The sequence below is a fragment of the Natrix helvetica genome (assembly GCF_964273705.1).
Source record: "Natrix helvetica genome assembly, chromosome: 1".
Lineage (NCBI taxonomy): Eukaryota > Metazoa > Chordata > Lepidosauria > Squamata > Natricidae > Natrix > Natrix helvetica.
Genome location: NC_138548.1, coordinates 60,352,555 through 60,376,708, shown reverse-complemented (window position 1 = coordinate 60,376,708; position 24,154 = coordinate 60,352,555). Strand labels below are relative to the sequence as shown.

The 24,154-nt window shown below is 40.0% G+C and overlaps 1 protein-coding gene and 1 long non-coding RNA gene across 4 annotated transcripts in view; one reads left to right on the top strand and one right to left on the bottom strand.

Annotated features, from left to right (window-relative positions):
- Positions 1 to 6,832, top strand: part of LOC309385420 — a 51,587-nt gene extending 44,755 nt beyond the window's left edge. The window contains exons 2-3 of one of the 2 annotated variants that reach the window (XR_014174214.1): positions 2,212 to 2,417; positions 6,495 to 6,832. This is a non-coding gene — a long non-coding RNA (uncharacterized lncRNA). Of the gene's footprint in view, positions 1 to 2,211; positions 2,418 to 6,491 lie in introns of both variants that reach the window. The other variant, XR_014174215.1, reaches the window with a different exon arrangement.
- Positions 1 to 15,869, bottom strand: part of EGLN3 (egl-9 family hypoxia inducible factor 3) — a 42,396-nt gene extending 26,527 nt beyond the window's left edge. The window contains exon 1 of one of the 2 annotated variants that reach the window (XM_081939894.1): positions 15,183 to 15,869. In XM_081939894.1, the coding sequence (XP_081796020.1) occupies positions 15,183 to 15,779 (597 nt within the window). In that variant the 5' untranslated portion in view covers positions 15,780 to 15,869. Of the gene's footprint in view, positions 1 to 13,157; positions 14,034 to 15,182 lie in introns of those variants that run through there. The other variant, XM_081939895.1, reaches the window with a different exon arrangement.
- Positions 15,870 to 24,154: the final 8,285 nt, after the last annotated feature.

Sequence of the window (24,154 nt, the reverse complement as noted above, 5' to 3'; positions counted from 1 at the left end):
TCCTCTCGCGCCGAATCCGACCGAACACAGGTAAGAGCCCATTTACGGACCTACCTTGTGGCACTAAGGGTGGCTAAACGTCGATACTACGCCACTCTTATTGCGTCCGCAGAAAACCGCCCTGCCGCCCTGTTTCGGGTGACCCGCTCCCTCCTTTCACAGAGGCCGCGGGAAGCCCCTTTGCAGGGTAGGGCAGAGGAATTTGGGGAATATCTGCAGGATAAAATCGATCGGATCCGGAGCGCGTGGGTCTCCTTGAGTGATCTCGGGGAGACACCGGTGGAGAGTCTTGAGGTACCATGCTGGGAGGAGTTTGACTCTGTTGCCGCCGAGGATATGGACAGGTTACGCGGGCGACTGCGGGCCACCACATGTTTATTGGACCCGTGTCCCTCCTGGCTTGTACTGGCAGCCTGGGAGGTTACACGAGACTGGCTCCTAGGACTAGTGAACGCCTCGCTGAGGGAGCGGTTCCTACCAGCCGTCTTGAAAGAGGTGGTGGTGAGGCCCCTACTTAAGAGGCCTTCCCTGGACCCAGTAGAGTTAGCCAATTATTGTCCTGTCTCCAACCTTCCCTTTTTAGCGAAGGTTGTTGAGAGTGTGGTGGCGCAACAGTTCCCTCGGCACCTGGAGGAAACTGTCTATCTAGACCCGCGCCAGTCTGGTTTCCGGCCCGGGCACAGCACTGAGACGGCTTTGGTCGCGTTGGTGGATGATCTCTGGAGGGCGAAAGATGGGGGTTGCTCCTCCATCCTAGTCCTATTAGATCTCTCAGCGGCTTTCGATACCATCGACCATGGTATCTTATTGCGCCGGCTGGAGGGGATGGGGGTGGGGGGCACCGTGTTGCGGTGGTTCTCCTCCTTCCTCTCCGGTCGGACGCAATGTGTGTTGACGGGAGAGCAGAGGTCGACCCTGAGGCCGCTCACGTGTGGGGTGCCGCCGGGGTCGATCCTCTCACCTCTCCTGTTCAACACATACATGAAACCGCTGGGCGAGATCATTCAAGGATTCGGGGTTGAGTGCCATCTGTATGCAGATGACACTCAGTTATACATCTCTACCCCGAACCACCCCAACGAAGCCGTCGAGGTGATGTCCCGGTGTCTGGAAGCCGTGCGGATCTGGATGGGGGACAACAGACTCAGGCTCAACCCTTCCAAGACGGAGTGGCTGTGGCTACCGGCGCCCCGCTTTAGCCAGTTTGCTCCATCTCTGGCCATCGGGGGGGAACAACTACCCCCGGTGGATAGGGCACGCAATTTGGGCGTCCTCCTAGACTCCCGGCTGTCGCTGGATGATCATGTGACGGCTGTGGCTGGGAGGGCGTTCCACCAGGTGCGCCTGGTGCGCCAATTGCGCCCCCTACTTGAGCGGGACGCCCTTCGCACAGTCACTCAGGCCCTGGTGACTTCCCGTCTTGATTACTGTAATGCTCTCTACATGGGGCTCCCCTTGAGATGCACCCGAAGGCTCCAGTTGGTTCAGAATGCAGCCGCGCAGACAATCTTGGGGAGTACCAGGTACTCCCATGTAACACCACTTCTGCGCGAGCTGCACTGGCTACCTGTGGCTTTTCGAGTGCGTTTCAAGGTGTTGATTGTCATCTTCAAAGCGCTTCATGGCTCGGGACCTAGTTATTTGCGAGATCGCATTCTACCCCATACATCCCTACGCTCACACAGGGAGGGTCTCCTCCGGGTACCCTCCGCTAGACAATGCGGGCAGGCGGTGCCCAGGAGTAGGGCCTTCTCTGTGATGGGCCCAACCCTCTGGAACGAACTCCCCCCTGACATTAGAACTACTGTTGATCTCCGCTCCTTCCGTAAGAAACTCAAGACCCACCTGTTCCGGCTGGCAGGCCTAGCCTAATCGGAATCTTAAGTACAATCTATTACTGCCCTTCCTGGATGGCTTTTGAATATTGTAAATTTTGGGGTTTTAATTTGGTTTTAGACTGTTTTTAACTTGAAATGAGTTTGGGTATGTCACAGACCGTATGTTTATGTCGGTTGTCTAATGTATTGTTGTTCTTGCTTTGTTGTTTTATTTGTACTGTCTGTACACCGCCCCGAGTCCCTGCGGGGAGAGGGGGCGGTATATAAATTTAATAAAACTCAAAATTTAATAATAAACTGCTGTAAATGCAATTGATTTTTATTGTCAAAAAATTCTTTTGTTGCAACACATTATTACTCTGATTTTGTATAGGTTTGCAGGAATTTACTCCCACTCTTCCAGAAAGAAGCAAGTGATATTTTTTTCCAGTGAAACCTATTATGGAACAATGCTTGTGACAGCTAAAAGGAAAGATGGCCAACTACAAAGGAGATATTGACTTGGATCTCTAAACTACAGCAACTTTGCTCTCATTGCCCATTAAATTCTACATGCTGATGCATTTGAAAAAACAAAAGGTAAAAGTAATGGAGAATTCAAATGTCATGATTTTCTGGATCAGTCAACCAGTTAAGATCATTACTGCATCCATTAAAGTAGATGGAGCAGAAATTTGTGCAAAGGCAACAGACAGCTGTCCTGGGCGATGAATGTGACCATTGACAAAGTTTCTAATTTAGATTGCCAAAAGTTCAAGAATTTAATATCAGTTGACTATACTTCATAAGATATCATAAAGATAAGGTAGGAATGTTAGCAATAAATATGTGATATGAGATAGAAACATATGTAAGTTAATATGCTGGACCAGTGAAAATTAATGGGAAAAGTAGCAACAATGTCTTAAACCTTAAATTGCTATAAACTAGAGAAGAAATAACTCCTAATGATGTAAGGGAGACAAGCAGCAGCCAAAGCTGGCTGTTATTTGGAAGTTACTATACTGAGGAAGGTTGCCTGGGGAAATAAAATTATGAAGCTGAATCAGAGTGTGTTGATGTCAAAATAAATGATAGATTAAAAATAAAGAAGAACAGACCCTATCTGGTTGTTGTTAGTAAGGGAGGAATGGAGTGGAAGAAAGCATTGCTCTGCCCCTCTGAATGGGGAGTGTCTCTCAGACAAAAGAATATGGAATAAGTGTCTTACACAAACAAACAGAAGAAAGGCTGGAATGGAGGCTTAGCATTCTTTGGAACATGAGTCAACCCTGACCTTTCCTTTGTGGGCTTTCTGAGTTTAGGATTTCTTCCAGATGTTAGAAGGAATCTCTCTCTCCAAGGTCACAGCCCTACTCTCCAGCTTCAGTGAGGGGAGAGAGACACTATGTTCCTCGGGATATATTCTGCATATATTCTTCAAAAATGAAAAACAAAATGAACTTACATACACCTGCAAGCACAATAGATTGACTGGATGATGACTAATGTAACTCAATACCACAGACTACAAATCATAGGGATGGGTGTCTTTGCAAATTTTCCTTTGCCTTTTCATGTGAAAAGTCAACCTAACATATTTGTAGTATTATCACAGGGTTGACCCGAGACATTTCAATCTCTACAGATGAAAAGCAAATAGCAAACTCCCCATAAACCAAGGTACAAAGTATCTAAGATTTGGCACTTGAAGCAGAACTCCCGTAATGGTCAATCCCTAACACTAATAAAATAATGACAAAAGCCACTTTCCTTACCCCTACAGTCGGGTGATTGAGATGAGTGCCTCACTTTTCCTACGATAGCCTCCTTAATCTGGTAGTGTGGAGTTTCTCAGAGATGACCTTGGAGAAATTGCACAGCAACAAAAAGCATGTTTTCAGCCCCAGAAATGAATATATTAGAAAGACACTTAAACTGGCTTTGCCTTAACTCCCTAGGATATAAGAGGGAGATAAAGAAAAACACAGACAGCTTTCAAGAGCCCATTACTAAAGCTTATCTCAATAAAGTTTACTTTCAACCATTCTCGAAGAATCAGTTTCTTGACCTGGTCTACCTGGAAGATATTTTCCTGAGGGTTAGCTGTATGCACCTAAGAATACTGCAGTTCCAGTGTATCTGGAGACCTTATTTTGCTATGCATATAGAAAATATTATAAGCCAAGGTTTACAATTCAGAATATTTCTTACAAATCCTCAGATATTTACTTCTTGAAGACAGTTTTTTTTAATAATAATAAATTTAATAAATCCATGCAGCATTAAATCTAGTAAAATGAGACTTTACTGGTTTTATCATGTATTTTTCTGATAACCCCACTGCTATTTATGACAGTGAAAGGGATAGGTTAAAACAAAATATTCATTTTTATATATTATCCCAAGTAAATAGTCCAAGAAAATATCATATTTTAAAAACAATTTGCATAAAGTCCATTCAGTGCTGCTGAACCTTTTCTCTTAATGTTCAGCATTGACTTAAAAATATTATGATACTCTGACTATCATACAAGAGTTGTACTGGTGCACTGGTGCAGTGATAGAATGCAGTATTACAAGGCTAATTCTGCCCACTGCCAGGAATTCAATCCTGACCGGCTGAAGGTTGATCCATCCTTCCAAGGTCAGTAAAATGAAGACCAGATTGTTGGGGGCAATATGCTGACTGTATGTAAAGTGGGCTGTAAAGCACCATGAAGCAGTATGTAAGTGTAAGTGCTAGTGCTATTATGCTATTATAACAGTAACTTTCTTTAGGTTCAGGCCTAGAAGTTTATATTAAAATATATTGTTTTATCCTAAAAAATATAAAAGTAAAGAATGAATAGATTTTTATTTTACCTTATTCAGGTAGCATAGACAGCATGCAATAAAATCGCTTTTTAGTTGTTTTATTTTTAACATATGCAGAATACCTTGCATTTCATAAAAACTGCTTTAAAAATGAGATGACACAAAACTGTTCAATCACTATTACACCTGCCACAAATGCTCATTGACTTCAAGATGCACATCTCATATAAAACCTATGCTGAGACATTTTTTGTCATATACTGCAACTGTGTGGCTATCTTGAATCTTAAGTTGAAATCTCAAATTCATGAAAAGCAGAGATTACTTGCTAGATTGTAACCAAATGATAACTATTTTCACCACTCAAATATCACAGGCAGAACAGTTCACATTTAATTAAGATGCCCAACGAAGGCATGTGGTAGGGAAAAAAACACATAGGGACATCTATGTAAAGAGATGAAAAGTTATTCCATCTTTTATTCAGTATATAACACAACCAGAATGTAAAACAGAACTATTAATTTTCACTTGCTACTAAGACACAATTAACTGCTGTCTGACCTAAAATGAAAGATCTCTGCATAAACTGTTTCCCCTTAGCACATTCCAGATTTTTTCATTTACTTATGCCCATAAGCTTATGAAAGAAGAATGACATTTACTATAGCAGCTGATTCAAGAAGGAAATAAAGATACCAACGAAATTTGTAAACTCAATTAGACACCTGGAATTCCTTTTCCAACCAAACAGGTTTGCCTTTCAGCAGATACACTTGTTCACATCAATCAGCATAATGAACATCCATGTCTTTCCATTCATTAGGGATACTTTTCATGCATTATTCATTTTGAAAGCATTTCTGGGGGTGAAAAGAATTATAATAAAACATGTAAGCAGAAGTAGATTATCCCATACTTAAGACAGCCAATGTCCATCTATATTCTCCAGATGTATGGAGACTGTAACTTCCAGAATTCCCAGGTAGTAAGTGTGCAGCACATTGATGAGGAATTCTAGGCACCAGAGCAGGGGTGGGCTCCAGCTTCTGTTACTGATGATTCGTTCAGGGACACATTTTGCATGCATGTGCTTGATGTGCTATGCATGTGCTTGATGTGCACATGCACAGTAGTAAAAAAATTGCTTCTACGCATGTGCAGAAGCAAAAAACAAGATGGTGGCATCTATGGTGCCGCCGATAGAACTGGTTCGGGGGCATGGCTGGCCGAGTTACCACCTACTCAGCCGAACCGGTCCGAACCAGCAGGAACCCACCTCTGCATCAGAGTATCAGGCACCACAAGGCATTGGGCAAGAAAAGACTCTCCTGTGAACTGTGTGGGTTCAAACAAAACTAAACCATAAAATGATTTGTCTGGGTTTGGAGAAGTTTAAGGCTCAGAGGAATACATTATACGAACACAGACTTTTGACAAACCATGGTTATGTCTCTACTAAGCTGTAAACATCATTTGCTTCTTTTTGTATATTGTGCATGCCCAACAAGCTATCCAATAACCATAGTTAAGCAAAATATGGGTTATTATGAAATGTTCATTATGCTCAATATTACTACACTTCAATTATGGTATACAATCTTTCAGCCAGTATATCCTATATAGTTTCCTTGATGGAATGGAGAGAAATCGCTTCAGAAGGAAATGACATCCAGACAGAATTTCATCCATTTCATTCCAGTTTAATATAAATACTGTAAACCCAATTATATGGATCCTTTTCATGAATCCATTGTGTCAAAAATGCCACTAATCCTGTGCATATTTAGTTGGATGTAAGATCTTCTGAATACAATACGATGTTTTCCAAATAATCCTTATTTTTTCATTTTAAAGCAGACATCCTCATGAGCCAAAAAGGTACAGGATGCAAATTCTGTATGTTGAAGGTGGCAGACAGACTGATCAGAGACAGGAAGCCACTTGCTATCTGGGAAGCAAACATCTAAGCATTGCGAAGAAAGATAAGAGATAAGGACGGTATGAAAAAGATGCCATACGAGATGAACTCATTTCCATCAAAGTGCAAAAAAAATCATTGGAAACCCAAAAATGGGAGAAGGAAAGCCCCAAATCTACCCAAGGAAAATCTGGAGTGATATAGAGTCTTATGTAGGAGAATGCTACATAAATACTCCATGCTGTAACATTTTATTATTGATAATGTAAGATTTTTTAAAAAATCACAACTGCTGTAGAAAATATTTTGAAGACTGGGCAGTTTTCTTCCATTTGTGATACCAAATAATATTCCATTTAAATACACTAATTGCATATGTGTAGGGTTATTTTCAAACTAATTGGTTAATTTTTAACAATTAATACATTTTAAACTGTTAATTACATTATTAATTTTCTGAATGGAATCAGTAAGCCATTCATAGATAGATAGATGATAGATAGATAGATAGATAGATAGATAGATAGATGATAGATAGATGATAGACAGACAGACAGACAGACAGACAGAAATAAGATAGAACTTTTGCTGATAAATAAATGAAGAGAGACTAGTATAGATCTATTTTGAGCTATTTAGCTCTCATCAGTTAGCCATACCCTTATCAGCTGAGCCAGGGGAATAATTAGAAATTTTGTCAAGGCACCTGGTATGCCCAAATATGGGAGGGAGCATACTGCTTCCCTTTGCCCTTCAGTTCCACCCTAGGAGCCTTCCAGGCCGAAACCATTTTCTATTGAATCTTTTATTTATCAGCAAAAATTCAATACAAAAAGGTGTGTGTGTGTGTGTGTGTGTATAGATGATAGATAGATAGATAGATAGATAGATAGATAGATAGATAGATAGATAGATAGATAGATGATAGATAGATAGATGATAGATAGATGATAGATAGATGATAGATAGATAGATAGATGATAGATAGATAGATGAGAGAGAGAGAGAGAGAGAGAGAGAGAGAGAGAGAGAGAGAGAGAGAGAGAGAGAGAGAGACGGACAGACACATATACATACACATAGTTAACAATCAAGACCATGTTAGAAGTCCATGTCCTCCAGATGTTTTGGGACTACATTTCCCAGAATTCCCTGATAGCAAGAGCATATTAATGAGGAATGCTAGGCGCTGGAGTATCAGACATCGGAAGACAAGAAAGGACTGTTCTATGCATCATGCTATGCTATGCATCGTTCTATGCATCACACAACACTAAACCATAAAATAGTTTAAGTTTGAGAATTTAAGGCTCAGAAGAATGCAGTAAAATAAAAAATAAAAAAATAAAAATTAAGAATGGTTCATCAAAATTTCAAAAACATATTTCAAAGTTATTTTAATGCTTCCCAACTATTTCCTCCTTTTCTTCTAAAAGTATTTGATGATAGATGTCACTGTTTTAAACTCCACAGTAGGCTAATTTGCTTCTACTGAATTCACAGGAAAGGTTGCTTAGAGTCAAAAATTTTGGTTTTATTTTATAGGAATAAGAGCAGAATAATAACCAGTGGCAATACTGATTTACAATCTGTTTAAAATTAACCTGCTACTATATTTTGATTCCAAGAAAACAAAATAAAAGGCCTGGTATACCAAGAATCCAGATAAAACTAGGGTATTTAAGTGGCATGACAGATAAAGAATCATTTATGGAGCAGAAAGATGAGGAACATGTAGAATGTGGGGTCCATTAGACAATTAGTTCTCCTCAAATGATATCCACAAAATATGGATTCCCAGTCTTCATAAGAGATTATTCTATTTTACAGCCAGAAGATTCACCCTCTCAGAAATGTGTTCTCTATCATAGTTCAGGCCAAGACTTCTATATAGACTGCCGATCTATATTGATCAATAATTTCTATAGCAAATGTCTCTCTACAGTAACATTACATTTTAAACTCTGCCTTTTTCAAAAACATTATGACTAAAATATAACGAAGAGCAGTTGAAAAATCATACTGTTATATTGATCTTCCTGAATCCAAATTAAATATTCTAACTTTTGCATGACGTTTTTAACAGAATGGGATGCTGCTTTTGCCACACAACTTGGATACAAGCGTTTTCCAAAAAAGTGTTCTTATTTTTCCACAGAATTCTAGAGCTAGGTCTCCTTGTTCACACTGCTTAAATCAAGTTAAAATTAGATTTTTTATTAAGATGAGAGAATATTTTTCATAATCTATTTCTTTTGAAGACTGCCTATGATAAAACTGATACCCTAATTATTAAATATAAGAGCACTGTGATATTTAAACTATAACCACCAGCAATACATGGACAATGCAGGATACACAGACACAATGAACTAAATAAATCACTTGTGTTTCACTTTTTAAAAATGCTGTTAGAAAGATAATGGGAAAAGCATGTTTTCCATAGAGAAAACAGAAAACATAGAAGCAGGAAAACAAAAGTACATCAAACTGGAAAATTATAACCTTATTTTTGAAAAAGGAGCAAGAAGCAAGAAATAAAACCACTCAAAAACCCATACTTGAAAATAATATCAACTAATCTTCCTTGACAAATACAATATAAACATTAGTTTTGATACAAAGCCACAGCAACTGCTCCCGGATATCTGCCAAAGCTGAATTCATCTGATATTATAAAATGATTTTTGTGTTCTATTTACAATTCTAGTGATTTTGGTTCAGTTTGATGAACACGGGGCAATAACATATGTCCTTGGTTATAAAAAGAAATACAAACTGTGAATATTTCTCTAGGGTCATCTACTGTAAACTATTTGCAATACTGCTTTCCAAATATGAAACCCTTTTGGGACTTATAATAAACAACAGTAGCTTCAAAGGTGTTAAGTCTTCAGCAGTGCAATAGTGAATCTTGTTCATATTGCCGCTAAATTTTAAGCCCAGAAGAGAAACACATTCACACTTCTGAAGCTTACAGATCTTTGGGATTTAACAGTCACAGTGATTCTTCAAGATATGGACAGATACCAATGAGGAGAAATAGTTATTATGAGTTGGATCCAAAACAAGTTTTCCGAAAATTGATATACTGAAGTTGAGATGAGAATTATGACCATCTTACATTCATTTGATTCAGTGCAACTTAGTTGTCTTAAAATCTTGCTTACATCAGACCTTATCTATACTTACTACAGATGGTCCTCAATTTACAACCATTTGTTTAGTAACATTTCAAAGTGACAACAGCACTGGAAAAAGTGACTTATGACCCATTTTTCACACTTACAACTGTTGTAGCATCCCATGGTCACATAATCGAAATCTGGATGCTTGGTAAATGGTTCATATTTATGACAGTCATGTGATCCACCTTTTGCAAATTTCTGACAAGCAAAGTCAATGGTAAAGCCAGATTCACTTAACAACCATGTTACTAACTTAACAACTGCAGGGATTCACTTAACAACTGTAGCAAGAAGGTCATAAAATGGGGCAAAAGAAAATAAGGCCCTGTCTCATTTTTGGAGAAACATGGTATCTATTATGTGAGACATCAGAATTTGGCAATTCTTTAGATGAGAAGTAAAAAGGTTCTGCACTTGCACCCTTCTGCACTCCGTGCATCGTTTTAAAAACATTTTGTAGCTTTCTAAAATACAATTAGATTTTTTAGAAACTCATGCAAGCAGGCCTTAATGTTCTCCTAGGAACTGTTAACATGCCAACATTATTTCAGTTAATGCCAATGGAGAACTAACCAAAAGCATTTGATCCACCAAGTTTCACTTTTGATTGAGATAGGATATAAATGCAATAAAGAAATAAAATATACCTGCCCAGCATTTTAAGCTAGTTATAGCAATATGTAAAAATGATGAGCTATAAATTTAAGATTAGGTGATCAGGACACAATTTTTTTTATTAGTTACCTTAATAGGAAATGTTGACTTCTGTGCCTGTAGAAAATGTTATCTGTTTAAAACTAAGAACAATGTGACACTTTTGCTTTCAACTATGCTTCTTAGTAACAGTATTATACCTGCCTATGCTTGGCTTTTTTGAAATGGAAAACATTAAGATAATTACTACTTGCTAGTACTGGTTTACATAAACACTCCGGGTTGGTTTTATAACTATGTAATGTCAGGCGTACCTAGATAGAACTAAATCTTACCAAGAACAAAGACACTTGTTCCCAAGATCATAGCTCATTTAAAATAATTATTTTTAATTTGCAAAATTTTGTAATTAAATACTTCTAGTACAAATGTAATAAATTTTTAATATAAATATAAAACAGCCTTTGGTTGCAATGTACATTTGATTCTTCTTAAAATTACAATTCCTGGGAATAGCTTTAAGCAAAACTTAAATACGTCTTTCAAATGTTGTTCATTAAAAAATTCTTAAGATTGAAATAAAGTCATACTCATTACATTTCATAAGTGAGATTCTATTTAATATTTTTACATCTGCCTGAGACTTCTAGTTGTCATCCCAACACAACAAGAAGGTACCAGATAATAGAAACTGCACCACTGTGACCAGAGGATGTGACTATGCTATTTCTTCAGCATGCTAAGGAAATCAGGAACACCCTGTGGTAATGTCCATTATTTACATCATGGATGATGTTCTCTTCCATTCCATTTCTAGGGCTAGCCAACATGACCGGCTCTGCACTGTCCTTAGGCTATAATTAGGTCAATTGGATAGATGAAGTTTGAATTTACTATCATGAAACATTAATGTTTAGTTCCTTCAATGCAAATTTTAGCTATATACTATGACAGCTATATTTAATTTTGAAAGTGATTGGAAGAACATGAATTTGAGGGTCTTTTCTGTAGTAGGTATTATAATATTATGGCAGGTGAGTGAGGTTTTTACATTTTTAATTATTTGCACCTTGTCATCTGGGCAGAATAAAAGTTTAATATATTATTATTACTGGTTTGTCCCACAACCAGCCAGATGTTTAGAATGGATTTGGAATTATTATATTTATCCATGTTCATCAATTTAAACACTGTGATCTGAGGAGGATGTGTGCGTGTGTGTGATACATCTTTTAAAATAATGAAGAATTACTGAATCTCCTCCTCTCATCAGCAACGCGTTGTGACAGATGGGTGAATTTTTGCAAATAACCAAATCAATTAAAATGAAAACCAAATGACAAGAACTTGGCTTTCCAGACATTCAATCAACATTTTTTTCAAGGCAAGTAATATTCTCAAGGTTCCCTTTGGGAATTAACTATAAGCAAGCAGACTTTTTTGGGGGGTTGGTTGGTTAGAAAGCCTTCACACTGTAAATAATGTGTCTGGTTGGGTAACCAGACACATACTGTCCACAATACTTCTAGGCACCCTTTCATACTGAATTCAATGGGATCTAGTTCACAATAAGTGTGCTTACACCTGTCATTTTGGAACGTTAATTGTCAAGAAGAAGAGAAAAACATGTCTAGATAAAATTCTGATCAAGAGTTCCACTTGTGACCCTAAATAATGAAGCTTTAGAAAAGTTTCATTTCATACTCTGTAGACTAAAACATGAACAGAAAAAGAGCTTTAGAAATTCTGGTTCATTCAGTCACTAGCAGAAAGAGACAGCTTTTGAGTACGGTTTTGTTCAAACATTTAAGTAACACAATTCACTTTTCTACTTTTTGCTTTGAAAAATTCTTTATGAATAAAGTTTGATACAAGGGGGAAAATACTAGTATGGCTACTACGGCAGGCCTTTCTGTTACACTGATCATTGTAATAAATTTAATAAATTATTATTAACCTTTCTAAGCACCTCTGAGTGTTTTATGTCAGTAATCCTAAACACATTTACTAAGTGGTACTTATTCTGAGTAAACACCCATTGGTTCAGGTTAATAAAAATTTGAAGAGGTATAAGAGTTACATTACAACAAACTTCAAACACCAAGAAGAATGAACTCTTGTGCACAAACATTCTGCAGTATCAATTAATTTATTAATTACTATAGATTTTGTTCATGTATTCAGTTGTGCAGTGGACTGTATTGGAATATATATGCATAAATTAGAAATGTAATAAAGTTAATCCCTCAAGACAAGCTAAAGTAGTTTGCTAAACACTTGATATCTGAGCACAATGAGCAAACTCAAGTTTAGTTCAAGCAGACTTTTGCGAATGTTAGCAAAGGGTGTTGCCTAAAGCAGCACCAGAAAACTTTTACAGATTTATTACAGGACTGGTATTACAATTGTTGTTCAAGAACTACTTTTAACCTCTCCCCCAAAAAAGAAATACTCTGCATATAGGCAGATTTATCATTCAGACTAATATAATCTTATTAAACTTAACTTCATAAATTGTACATTCATTCATTAGCGTATGCAATACATAAATACGCAAAGTTGTTAAACTTACTTAGACATCAAAATGGAACTTATTTATATAATAAAGTTAAGTCCAAGATTTTTTAAAAATGAGAGAGACTGAAATGGCCCTTCTATGTGGCACTATAAGATCACCAATTAATTCCAGGAACAATAGTGGAATGAATGAAATAAAACCAGCAAGTCAAACATCTAACATCTTATTTTTAAAGCTCTTACCTTAGACCTTTCCTTGACATAGTATTTACCCAATCTACTGCCACAAAACATCACCAGCCTATCTACCAGCGACAAGAGAAAGTTGATGGCCTCGCATCCTTCCTCGGTGCCTGCGATCCATTTTATCTGGTCTCCTCGCAAGTGTCTCTTGGAGATGCCCTGGCGCTGGCCAGCCAGTTGACCGTCCTGCAACTCTCCTCTATAATGCATCTGTTTCACACATTCCAAGACGCAGTCCCCTATTATCTCGCCCAAGAAATTGTCCAAGTAGCAAAAGCCAATATCGCACAAACAAGGTACAATGTAGTCCAGGGCGATTTTCTCCAAGTCTAATCTCATAATATCGCCCAATAGCATTTCAGTAATGCGATTGATTTCTCACCTTTAAATAATATCCAAAAGAGCAATCGAGCATTGGATTGGTCACAGAGGCTGCTCGGGTATCGGGTTATTCTAACAAAAGGAATCGGCCGCTAGCTTGAAGAATATCTAACCCCTTAGATGTCGGGATGGGGAACCGCAGCCAGGCAGGAGTTGATCTCTGTCAGGGAAGCAACGAAGCGGAGCGCTCAAAAAGTTTTGCTGAAGTAACACTCGGTGTTCCTCGCCACTCTTGGCGACCCAAGCAAGGCTGGAGAATGGAATGAAGGGCGATTCCACCACTTCCCCGGGTCCCCCCGGGGCTGCCTTCCACCTACTGCAAGAGGAACACCTTGGTCGACAGACAATTGCTGAAGCTCTTTGCTATCGGTGTAGATCAGTGTCAGAAGTGAACAACCCCTCCCCCCCCCTTTTTTTTTTTTTTGGCTGATAGGATCACTCCCCCTTTTTGGGGAGCCACGTCCGGCAAAAACTCCTTTCCAATTTATTCACCAAGGCAAGCAGATGGGCCCCCTCTCTGATTTAATACGTCTGCTACGTGCAGGATGTGTTCCCAACTTCTACAGCCAGCGGCACATGGGTGGAGCTCCGACCCAGAAACAATCTCTGCCGCGCGCGCTCCCACACATCAACCAAGGGGAGCGTGGACACAGCCAATCAACGAAGAGACGAGGTGTGGCTTCGGGCGGCGCTTCCAGCCACCCTTCTCTCCCCCCTCCCTCCCGCCCCCCCTCCAATTGCCGCGCGGGGAGGAGGGGAGTCGAAGAGCCGCGTGGCTGTAAGGAGGCGTGATTTGGGGCTTGCCAGGCCTGGGGACCACACTCCGAGGGGGGCGTGGCCTCCGCCATTGAGGAATTCTACCCCAGCATGTACGCTTCTCGTGCGGGTCACATACTACAGGCCAATGTAAACAAACGGGAGGCAAAGGGTGTAAAGCGCGCAAGTGACAGGAAAGTTTCTTTTGGCAAATGAACCTAAACGAAAGGGGTTGAGTTTACAAGTGCTCAGCATTTTTCCCCCGGAAGGCGTCTTCCCATTTTTCCCCACACCTGACTTTCTGCAGACAAAGCCTTTCAGACGCACACTTGTTTTATAAGCGACGTTAGTTGTATTTTAACGTTTTAAGTGCAGATGCTGCATCCAAAAGGCTCCTACGATTTTAACCGAACGGATACCGCATCTCGTGTATGCCATCTAAAAATAAAAGCAAATCACACCCGAATCTTGCTGCGTAACAATATTTTAAAAATCAACAGGATGAAACTTATGAATAAAAATCTTCGAGTTGGACTTCCGATGGAGTGTGTTTGTATGTTTCTGAAAAAGTGAAATGAAAGAAAGAGAAAGACAGACAGAAGAATTGCTCTTGATGTTGCGATATTACCCCCTTTTGTCCGGTTCGGAAATCAATCGCGTGTAACTCGTATTATCTTGTGTGAATTCGACCCTTAAACTTGTATTTTACTAAGCGAACGGACCAGGGTATTTAAAAGAGAAAAATAATGCCAAGACAAACAAACATACAAGGGGGACCAGAACGGCACAACTAAGAGTTCAGACTCCAAGTGACAGCGAGATTAGAAACTTTGGGAAAGTTGTTGGAAGTAAGTGAAGAACAAAGTCCTGGATACTGAAACTACTAACCTTGTGTCTTCCTCTAATTTTGTAATGCCCCAGCTTCCCATCTGCGTACATGATGAGCTTATCCATTTTTTTCAGGAGGTAGCCTATGTTCTCACATCCTGGTTCACTGCCCTCTACCCACAAGATCTTGTCCCCGCGGATGGCTTTGTTGCTGCCCAGTTTCTGACTCGCAAGGGCTCCGTCCTGGAATTTGTCACTCAGGTGCAAAGCCAGGACTTCTTGGAAGATTTTCTCGCCTATCCGGGATCCCAGGAAATGGTCTACAACGCACAAGCCATAGGCGTTCATGCAAGGCACTATATAATGTAAGACTAGCCTCTGAGCATCCCGGCGGTGCTCTCGGACGGCCGCCCGCTTGGAAGGCAAAGGGCCGGAGGACAAGGCGCCCTCGGCTACTCGCACTTCGCCCGAGTTGCCAGGGGAGAGGAGAGCTCCCAGGGAGCCCTTCGCCGGCCCATCCGGCTGCTCCTTTCGCCCGGCTCGGTCCCCATCCTCGCCGCTTTCGGGGTGACCGATGAAAATCTTCCTCATGCTTTCTACTGAGTCGCCACTGAGCTCGGTCGGAGGCTGCACGGCTGCTTCCCTGCCCGAGGCCATTTGCGGGCAAGTCAAATCCGCCTGGCGGCCGGCATCGCCTTATCAGGGCGACTGCATGCCGCTGCTGTTGCGTGTGGCCCTGCCCGAGCCGGCCCCGTGCGGGAAATGCCATGTTCGCCGCACACTACCGGATACCAGAGGACAAGCCGCTCGGGAGCGTGCACACGTACCAATGAGAGCGAGCGGCATGTTGGCCTCCCGCTCCCCCCCCCGCCTCCCTCGATCCCGCCTCCTTCCCGTGCCGCCTCCTCCTCCGCCATCCCTCGGGGACACGGGCTGGGAACACGCGAGATCCAACGAAGCGCACGGAAAACTCCCGGGCAGTGCTGGACGTGCAAGGGAGAGGAGGGAGTCTGGGATTGGTACGTGCCTTCTCTTGTTGGGAACGGCCGACGTGAGTCACCCAAAAAAATTGGAAAGCGCGCGGGAGTTATCTTTTTTCCGTTTACCTGGATGGACCCGGTCTTTCTACGAATGTATATATATGTATACATTCCCCCAGACCCTCACTTCTTTCATCTTGTCCCAAGCCGGAGATCGTGAAAATGGTGGCTGCCCGCGAGTAGTTCCATCTGCTTGTTGGATGGAGCAGTAATGCCTGGATTATATCGGCGCAAACATTTCGAGCAGTAAATATTTTTCATAATCCCCCCTTGAAGAAATCTGCTGAAACTCAAGGGCAAGGATATGCAGCCCCAGGAAGGCTTAGGACGGGTGTGAAAGATCTGGTTTGGTGTAATAGTTAAGACAGCAAGTTAGAAATAGGAAGTCTTGAGTTCTACTCCTGGTTTAGGGTGAAACTAGCTGGGTGATCTTGGACCAGTAATTCCCTCTCAGCCCTAGGAAGCAGACAATGGCAAACCAGTTTGGAAAAACTTGAAAAACTACAGAGACTTGTCCAGGCAGTCACCAGGAGTCAAAACTAACTTGAAGACAGACACACACACAAAACCACCCAGTTTAGTTTGCATCCAGTACACTCCCAGTCAGTCCCTGTATCCAGATCAGAGCAAGTACGCATGCCATTCAGTTCACCAAGCCCCCCCCCCCCCAAAAAAAAATATAGCTTGGAGTTCATTTTGGAAATATTGGCAAACATTAAAAATTGAACTGGAAAAACGGGATTAAAAGTTAGTGTGATTCCTGTATTAGATCTTTGAAATCTTAATACTAACTCTGGCTCTGGTTCTAATAGTTCCTTCTGAACTCATATTCTTCAGACTCATTTTCAGAAACCTGACTGCACACCACTCTGAATTAATTGTCAAGTTCAACCTCAGAATTATTTCAGACATCAGCAGTCTTCTCTTCCATCCAAGCCATCTTGGCTTGGCTTTCAACACTTTATGCTAAGGCGGCTCAATTAGGATGTTTTGAGCCCTAATGAATATCCATTGTGTACAATCCCTAAGTGCTGGTTCAGCTGTCTGCTTAACAATGAACTTGAGAATACATGAAGATGGTTTTGTGAATGTGAAGCTTTGGGATGCTCTGGGTACCCCGGGGTTGGTTCTGGTTTCCTGGTGAGCCCATATTTATTGGCTAGCTTTTTAAGTATCTTTAGCATTCATCTAACATCCATCAAGAACAAAGAAGGTGCTGATGCTTGCACTTCAGAAAAGAAGTTATTTCTTTGTCTAATAATAGTTGGTGAAACTTACAAATGCAACTGTTCTGAAATAAGCCTCAACAGCAGACCTCACTCTTTTATGCCATTTGGTTTATTTTTAATAAATAGCAATAGCATGTAGACTTCTATACTGCTTCACAGTGCTTTACAGCCCTTTCTAAGTGGTTTACAGAGTCAGCATATTGCACCCCACCCCCCAACAATCTGGGTCCAAATATATCACCTTTTGGATGTTCAGGCAGAGGTGAAACAACTATTTGTTGGGAAACCTTAATTTTAATTTTTGCACTGAACTAATAGCATGTTGATCAGAAAGGTTGGCAGTTCAGCGGTTCGAATCCCTAGCACTGCATAACAGAGTGAGCTCCCATTACTTGTCCCAGCTTCTGCCAACCTAGCAGTTTGAAAGCATGTAAAAAATGCAAGTAGTAAAATAGGAACCACCTTTGGTGGGAAGGTAACAGCATTCCATGCACCTTTGGTGGTTAGTCATGCCGGCCACATGACCACAGAGACATCTTCGGACAGGGCTGGCTCTTTGGCTTTGAAACAGAGATGAGTACCACCCCATAGAGTTGGGAAGGACTAACACATACATGCAAGGAAAACTTTTACCTTATATGACTGCACCATGACCACCCCAAAACATTTGTACCATACTTCTTAATTTTGGAATGTTGCTTTAATTATCAAGATAGCACCTGAATTAGTAGTACTAAAGTATATTAATATAGTCAGGAGGCCCTTATAAATTTAGCTTGTTTACTCTTCCAGTGCTGGCTCTTCGGCTTTGAAATGGAGATGGGCACTGCCCCCTAGAGTTAGGAACGACTAGCACATATGTGCGAGGGTTACCTTTACCCTTTAATAGCATAAATAACTATTTCCAATCATTAATGTGGGTACAAGAGAGGTACAAAAGTACTTCCTAAAGAGTCTTCCTCATTGATAGCCTTGTAGAAAATATATCAGACCAAAGAAGGCGAAGAACTGCTTTCTGTCATCCTAGAGGTCAGGAGACACAGTGATTAAATTAGCTTGCAGGAAGCCAGATAAACCAGATGAATCTGCTTTTATGGAACTTAAATCAAGTGGATATCTTTAAGCAGAGGCTGGACGGCCAAGTTCTGGGGAAGCTTTAGTTTGGATCCCAGTGTTGGATGTCTGTCTGCAAGGGGCAGGACTTTTAACAGCCCTGCCTACTGTCATAATTTTCTATGGAAATAGTCATACTTTAAGATGTTTTTTTAGTTAGTCTGAGTAAAAGGATAAAAGATGAGGAATAGAAGATGTGGAATAGCCAAAAGAAAGGAAGGCTGGTTCCCATGATTCCTGCAATGAATGGTTGGCCTTGAGGTTCAAGGGCAGGCTTAAGACTCAAGTGATCCCCTCTGATCATATCACCCCTAATTACATCAACTGATCACTTGTTTCCTGTCTGGATTGCTCTACCTATTTGTATAATCTCTCCCTTAATCGTGTAGAAGAAGCTAGGAGATGAAGATGCCCTTTCCTTAGAAAGAGGGAAATATCGCCTTTGGTTGCTCACTCGAGCTCTTGGAGCGTAGAGAATTATTGCCTCCACCAACACACCATTCAATTGGAGGGCAAAAAGTAGCTAACACAAAGGGCTATTATTTTTCATTTCCAAGCATTCTTCATGGCCCAGGAAGTTGAGTAGAGGTTGCACTTTCTGCATAGCAGCATTAGGGGCCCAATCTCCTTTTCTATGATAACCATGGTTTATGAACCAGAAACAAAAAGGAGGAACTAGAGTTGTGTCCCCTTGTTTGCACATTCCTGCTCATCTTCAAAAGCTATGAAATTAAAAGGACCATTATATATGAGATCTACTTTGGTGCTTACCAGGCTAGAACCCAGGAGACCATGAGTTCTACTCCCACCTTAAACACAAAGCCAGCTAGGTTATTTTGGACCAGTCACTCTCTCTCACCCTGGGAAGCAGGCATCTGCAAAGCACTGCCGAAGTCTTCCCTAGAAAATTGCAGGGACTTAGTCATAAGGAGTCAACACTGATTACAAAGCACCCAAACAATATAAACAACAACAGCCCACCTGTTGTAGCTAAAGGAATAATCAAAGTGATTATTGAATAGCTGGAGTGCAAATCTTTATTCAAATTAGAACCTAATGTGGAACAAATTGCACACTCGTTTTCTTAACTACACAATTTACAGTATAACTGGGAGTACAGCTCTGTAGTTCTACCACCTTCTCTGTAGATTTTGATGTAGTGCGGTGAAACTGCTAGTTCCAAAACTTTTAGTCTAAAATCTGTTAAAGGTAAATCTTTTTATTTATACATGGAGCCACAAGGCTCAAATATTTAGAAAGACTTATTTCTTTAACAGTGTTACTTTTCAAATACCTTTTAGATTATCTATCCTGCTTACATTACAGGATCCTATTATTCTAAATGTTGCTTAAACTAATGTCCAGCATGTCACAGACATATCTCAAAACACTTTGATTAAATAGCCATTCTTATGTATAATACAGTAGTATATTCAAAACATGAAAAGTATCAACATTTAATAAGAAAGCTCTACAATTAATTATTCATGTCTTTTATGTAAATTGTGTCAACTTGGAATCTGAGCAACTGTAGCAAAGTAAGTATATTTCTTGTCTCTAAAGGAGCTTGCTGTCCTTTTGAATTTATAGTAGCAACTTGAAGAACAGCTCCCAGCACTGGCACTTAAATTTGAGAAAAGAGATATAGAGATTTGCTATAAATCACTTTTGATTGTGTTAAGATTGAGGTATCTTTTTAAATATGTTATTGTTCAGTGTTATTCCCCCCCCCCTCCCATTGTGCATTTTATAGGAATTGAACTGAATACTGTTAGGTGTATAGCGTGGCATATAAACTCTTGGTTGTGAGATATTCCTACCTCGCCAATGAAATCTAGGTAAATGTCTTAGACAGCATATTGAAGTCAAAACGTATTAATATAAATGTTGTTTCATATCATTATTGGGTAATTTAGTTTTTTTTCTCTTTAAAATTCCATGTCTAATCAGGTAACTTATGTATGAGAGAGATTCTCCAGTTACTTTTTGGGAGAGTAAACAAGCTAAATTTATATGGGCCTCCTGACTATATTAATATACTTTAGTACTACTAACTCAGGTGCTATCTTGATAATTAAAGCAACATTCCAAGATTAGCAAGTATGGTACAAATGTTTTGGGATCTTCATGGTGCAGTCATATAAGATAAAGGTAAAAGTTCCCCTAGCATGTATGTGCTAGTCGTTCCCGACTCTAGGGGGCGGTGCTGATTTCCATTTCAAATCCGAAGAGCCAGCACTATCCAAAGATGTCTCCATGGTCATGTGGCCAGCATGACTAAACGCCAAAGGCTCACGGAGTGCTGTTACCTTCACACCAAAGGTGGTTCCTATTTTTCTACTTGCATTCTTTACATGCTTTCAAGCTGCTAGGTTGGCAGAAGCTGGGACAAATAACAGGAGCTTACTCCATTATGCGGCGCTAGGGATTTGAACCGCCAAACTGCCGACGTTTCTGATCAACAAGCTCAGCATCTTAGCAACTGAGCCACCTTCATATAAGATATATAAAGCAATAGATGTTGTTTTAACACACGTTCCCTACATTCCAGTGCCTCCCCCCCCCCTGAAAAGAATCTATGTTGAAACCACTTCCTCTATACGTAGAACATTACTCTGCTTTCACACTTGGAATGACTGAAGTGGGAAAGCTGCAAATGTAATTCACCCCAGTATTGGAGAAGTATTTACCTGAAAAGGACAGGGGGGAGGAGGAGGAGGAGGAGGAGGAGGAGGAGGAGGAGGAGGAGGAGGAGGAGGAGGAGGAGGAGGAGGAGGAGAAAGAAGAAGAAGAAGAAGAAGAAGAAGAAGAAGAAGAAGAAGAAGAAGAAGAACAACAACAACAACAACAACAACAACAACTATTCTTCTTCCTCCTCCTCCTCTTCTTCTTCTTCTTCTTCTTCTTCATCATCATCATCATCATCATCATCATCATCATCATCATCATCATCATCAGTGGAACAGCTTGCCTCCAGAAGTTGTGAATGCCCCAACACTGGGAGTCTTTAAGAAGATGTTGGATAGCTATTTGTCTGAAACGGTATAGGGTTTCCTGCCTAGGCAGCCGGTTGGACTAGAAGACCTCCAAGGTCCCTTCCAACTCTACTATTGTATTGTATTGGAAGAAGAAGAAGAAGAAGAAGAAGAAGAAGAAGAAGAAGAAGAAGAAGAAGAAGAAGAAGAAGAAGAAGAAGAAGAAGAATTGTCAACTCCAATTGAAACCAAATCTGGAAATATCCCACCCACCTCCCATTACAAGAGGAATGTCCCTTCCCCCCCCCCCCAAGAAAAGGAGGAGAAGCAGGAGGTAGTGATAGTCATGGTGATGCAGGACGCAGATAATTGGGCACTGAAGGAAAGTTACTGTCCAAAGTTGCTCTAGAAGGGAGAAGGGTAATCCCTATATATGATGAATAAATGCTATAAATATAATTAAGCCATTCCTTTGGGCATTGAAAAAGGAGTATGGTGAAAAGTAAGTAAGTATGCATTGTTAACCATCAAATTTTCAGCTTCTGAGGCAAGGAGTGAATCATAGCCTCCCTGAAGTTTATAAGAATTGTGTGACTCTGTTTACTCTTCACACCCAGAGAGGATGCTAAGTCCAGAAGTGCATTTGAGATTCTCCAAGCAAGAGATAATAAGGCAAACATATTACTACTACTAAAAGTTGCAGCATTATAATCATTAGTTAGGTGTCACATTGTAATAATATAAATATTGAGAAAAATCTGCATGTTACACTGGGAAACCCATAATAAATTCCCATTTTTTTTTCTTTGTTAACTAAATAGAGTTTTTATTGATTAAATTAAGTAAATCCTCTGCTGATCGCACACCCCTGATTGCCTTTATCGCTGTTGTTTCCTCCTTAAAATGCCTACATCATACCTGAATCCCACTTCCCCAAATAAATAACAGCTGTCGGGATGATTAAAATCAGGAAAATGGTATAGAGAAACTTTAAACATCCTTTCTTTACTTCCATTTCTATAAACAGTTGCCAATATCCCGATATTTTCTTTATTTAAAATGGAAAATCATAGAAAGTGAATTACCGTTTAGGGATTTCTTAAGAGCCTGTAAGAGCCTGTAGGGTTTGGCAAGCCACAATTAATGTAAGATAATCCTGAACTCAACAACCATTTGTTTAACTCCAAAATTCAGAATCACGGGTCAATATTTTTGGAGATGTTGGTCAGTGCTTTACAGCACTGGCTAGGGGGTGTTGGTGCAGAAACCAACCCACAATGCAACGAAGAGTGTCTCTCTCCATTTCTTTTTCAAAAAATTACATATTTTCGTATTTCAGGAGAAAAAAAGAAATCCATAGTAAATACTTTTATAAGAACTAACCCAAACAGTTAGTTCTTATAAAAGATCTGACTGTTTGGATTAGTTCTTATAAAAGTTGTTTTTAGTTCCTTTTTTTTTTAGTTCTTATAAAAGTTCTTTCTGAGTTCTTCCTGAGAGTAATGCTGTCCAAATTTTATACTGAGAGAAGTTTGGTGAAACCCCACTATGACAGATTCTGCAGTGGCCTGAGGTTGATTTTGTAATCCCAGTGTGCCCAATGGATCTGCTACATGTTTAATCTTCATAATTAAAGGCACGGTGTGACCGTTTGAATACGTGCTTCTCTGCACACATAAAGTTCTGAGAAAGGGAAAAATGTGTTGTAAATACTTCCTCCACCGTTGGTTTAAAAAATTCTGTGGTTTCTTCACTTTTTTTTTCAAGAATGGAGTCAGAACTGCTAGCAAAAAGGTCATAAAAAGTTAAGAGCTTCTCCTTTTCTCTTGGGACAATTGCAGAGCTCATAAAATATTCTTTCAGACGGGGTGACATTTATTATCACAGGATTGTTGTGATATTGGACAGAATATATTGTTATCTTTTAAGTGATGTAAATATTTTTGTGGATAGATCTAAGCATCAATAAAGTTATGGTTTATCGTTTACATTAAAATCCTACCTTTATTTTGTATTCATGATTATTCCCTCCCCATTTTACTCCCCTAACAAGTATGTAAGTAAGATTTAAGATACTGATTAGTAACCCAAAGTCATCTGGGGTTTGGTGCTGAGTGCTGATCTGAACTGAGATCTCCCAGTCCTAAATTAACATTGTAAGCCAATTAAGTGTCCTCTAGATATATTAACTGTATCTCCCACCTTTCGGTCCTATAATTACTGGAGCTGATGGCAGTAGAAATTCAAATCATATGAAGTTGGTGTACTATCATGGCTAATATTTAATCATGAATTTTTTTGAGCAAAGAGCTGCATTGTCTTCAAGATGAATCTATATTTGTGAAACCAATTAACAAAACAATTCTGTAAATATCTAGTCATATATTCTCAGATACATATATAGGATTGCCACTTAAGGTGTTAAAAAAAGATGTAAATAGAGAGAGATAGGGGGATACTATTTAATTCGGAAGACTTCAATTTCTTTCTTTCCAGTTGCATGGCTGTTTGTTTTAACCAAACAGCTCTGGGTGGGGTGCAGAATTTAAAATTAAAACAGCGGTGAAAATAAATATAAATGGGTGACAGAGAAATAAAAAGGCAGCTGAGAATACCTACACACACAGACATAAAAAGCTCTCTACAAACAGAAAACTGCCAAATCAATAATAAAA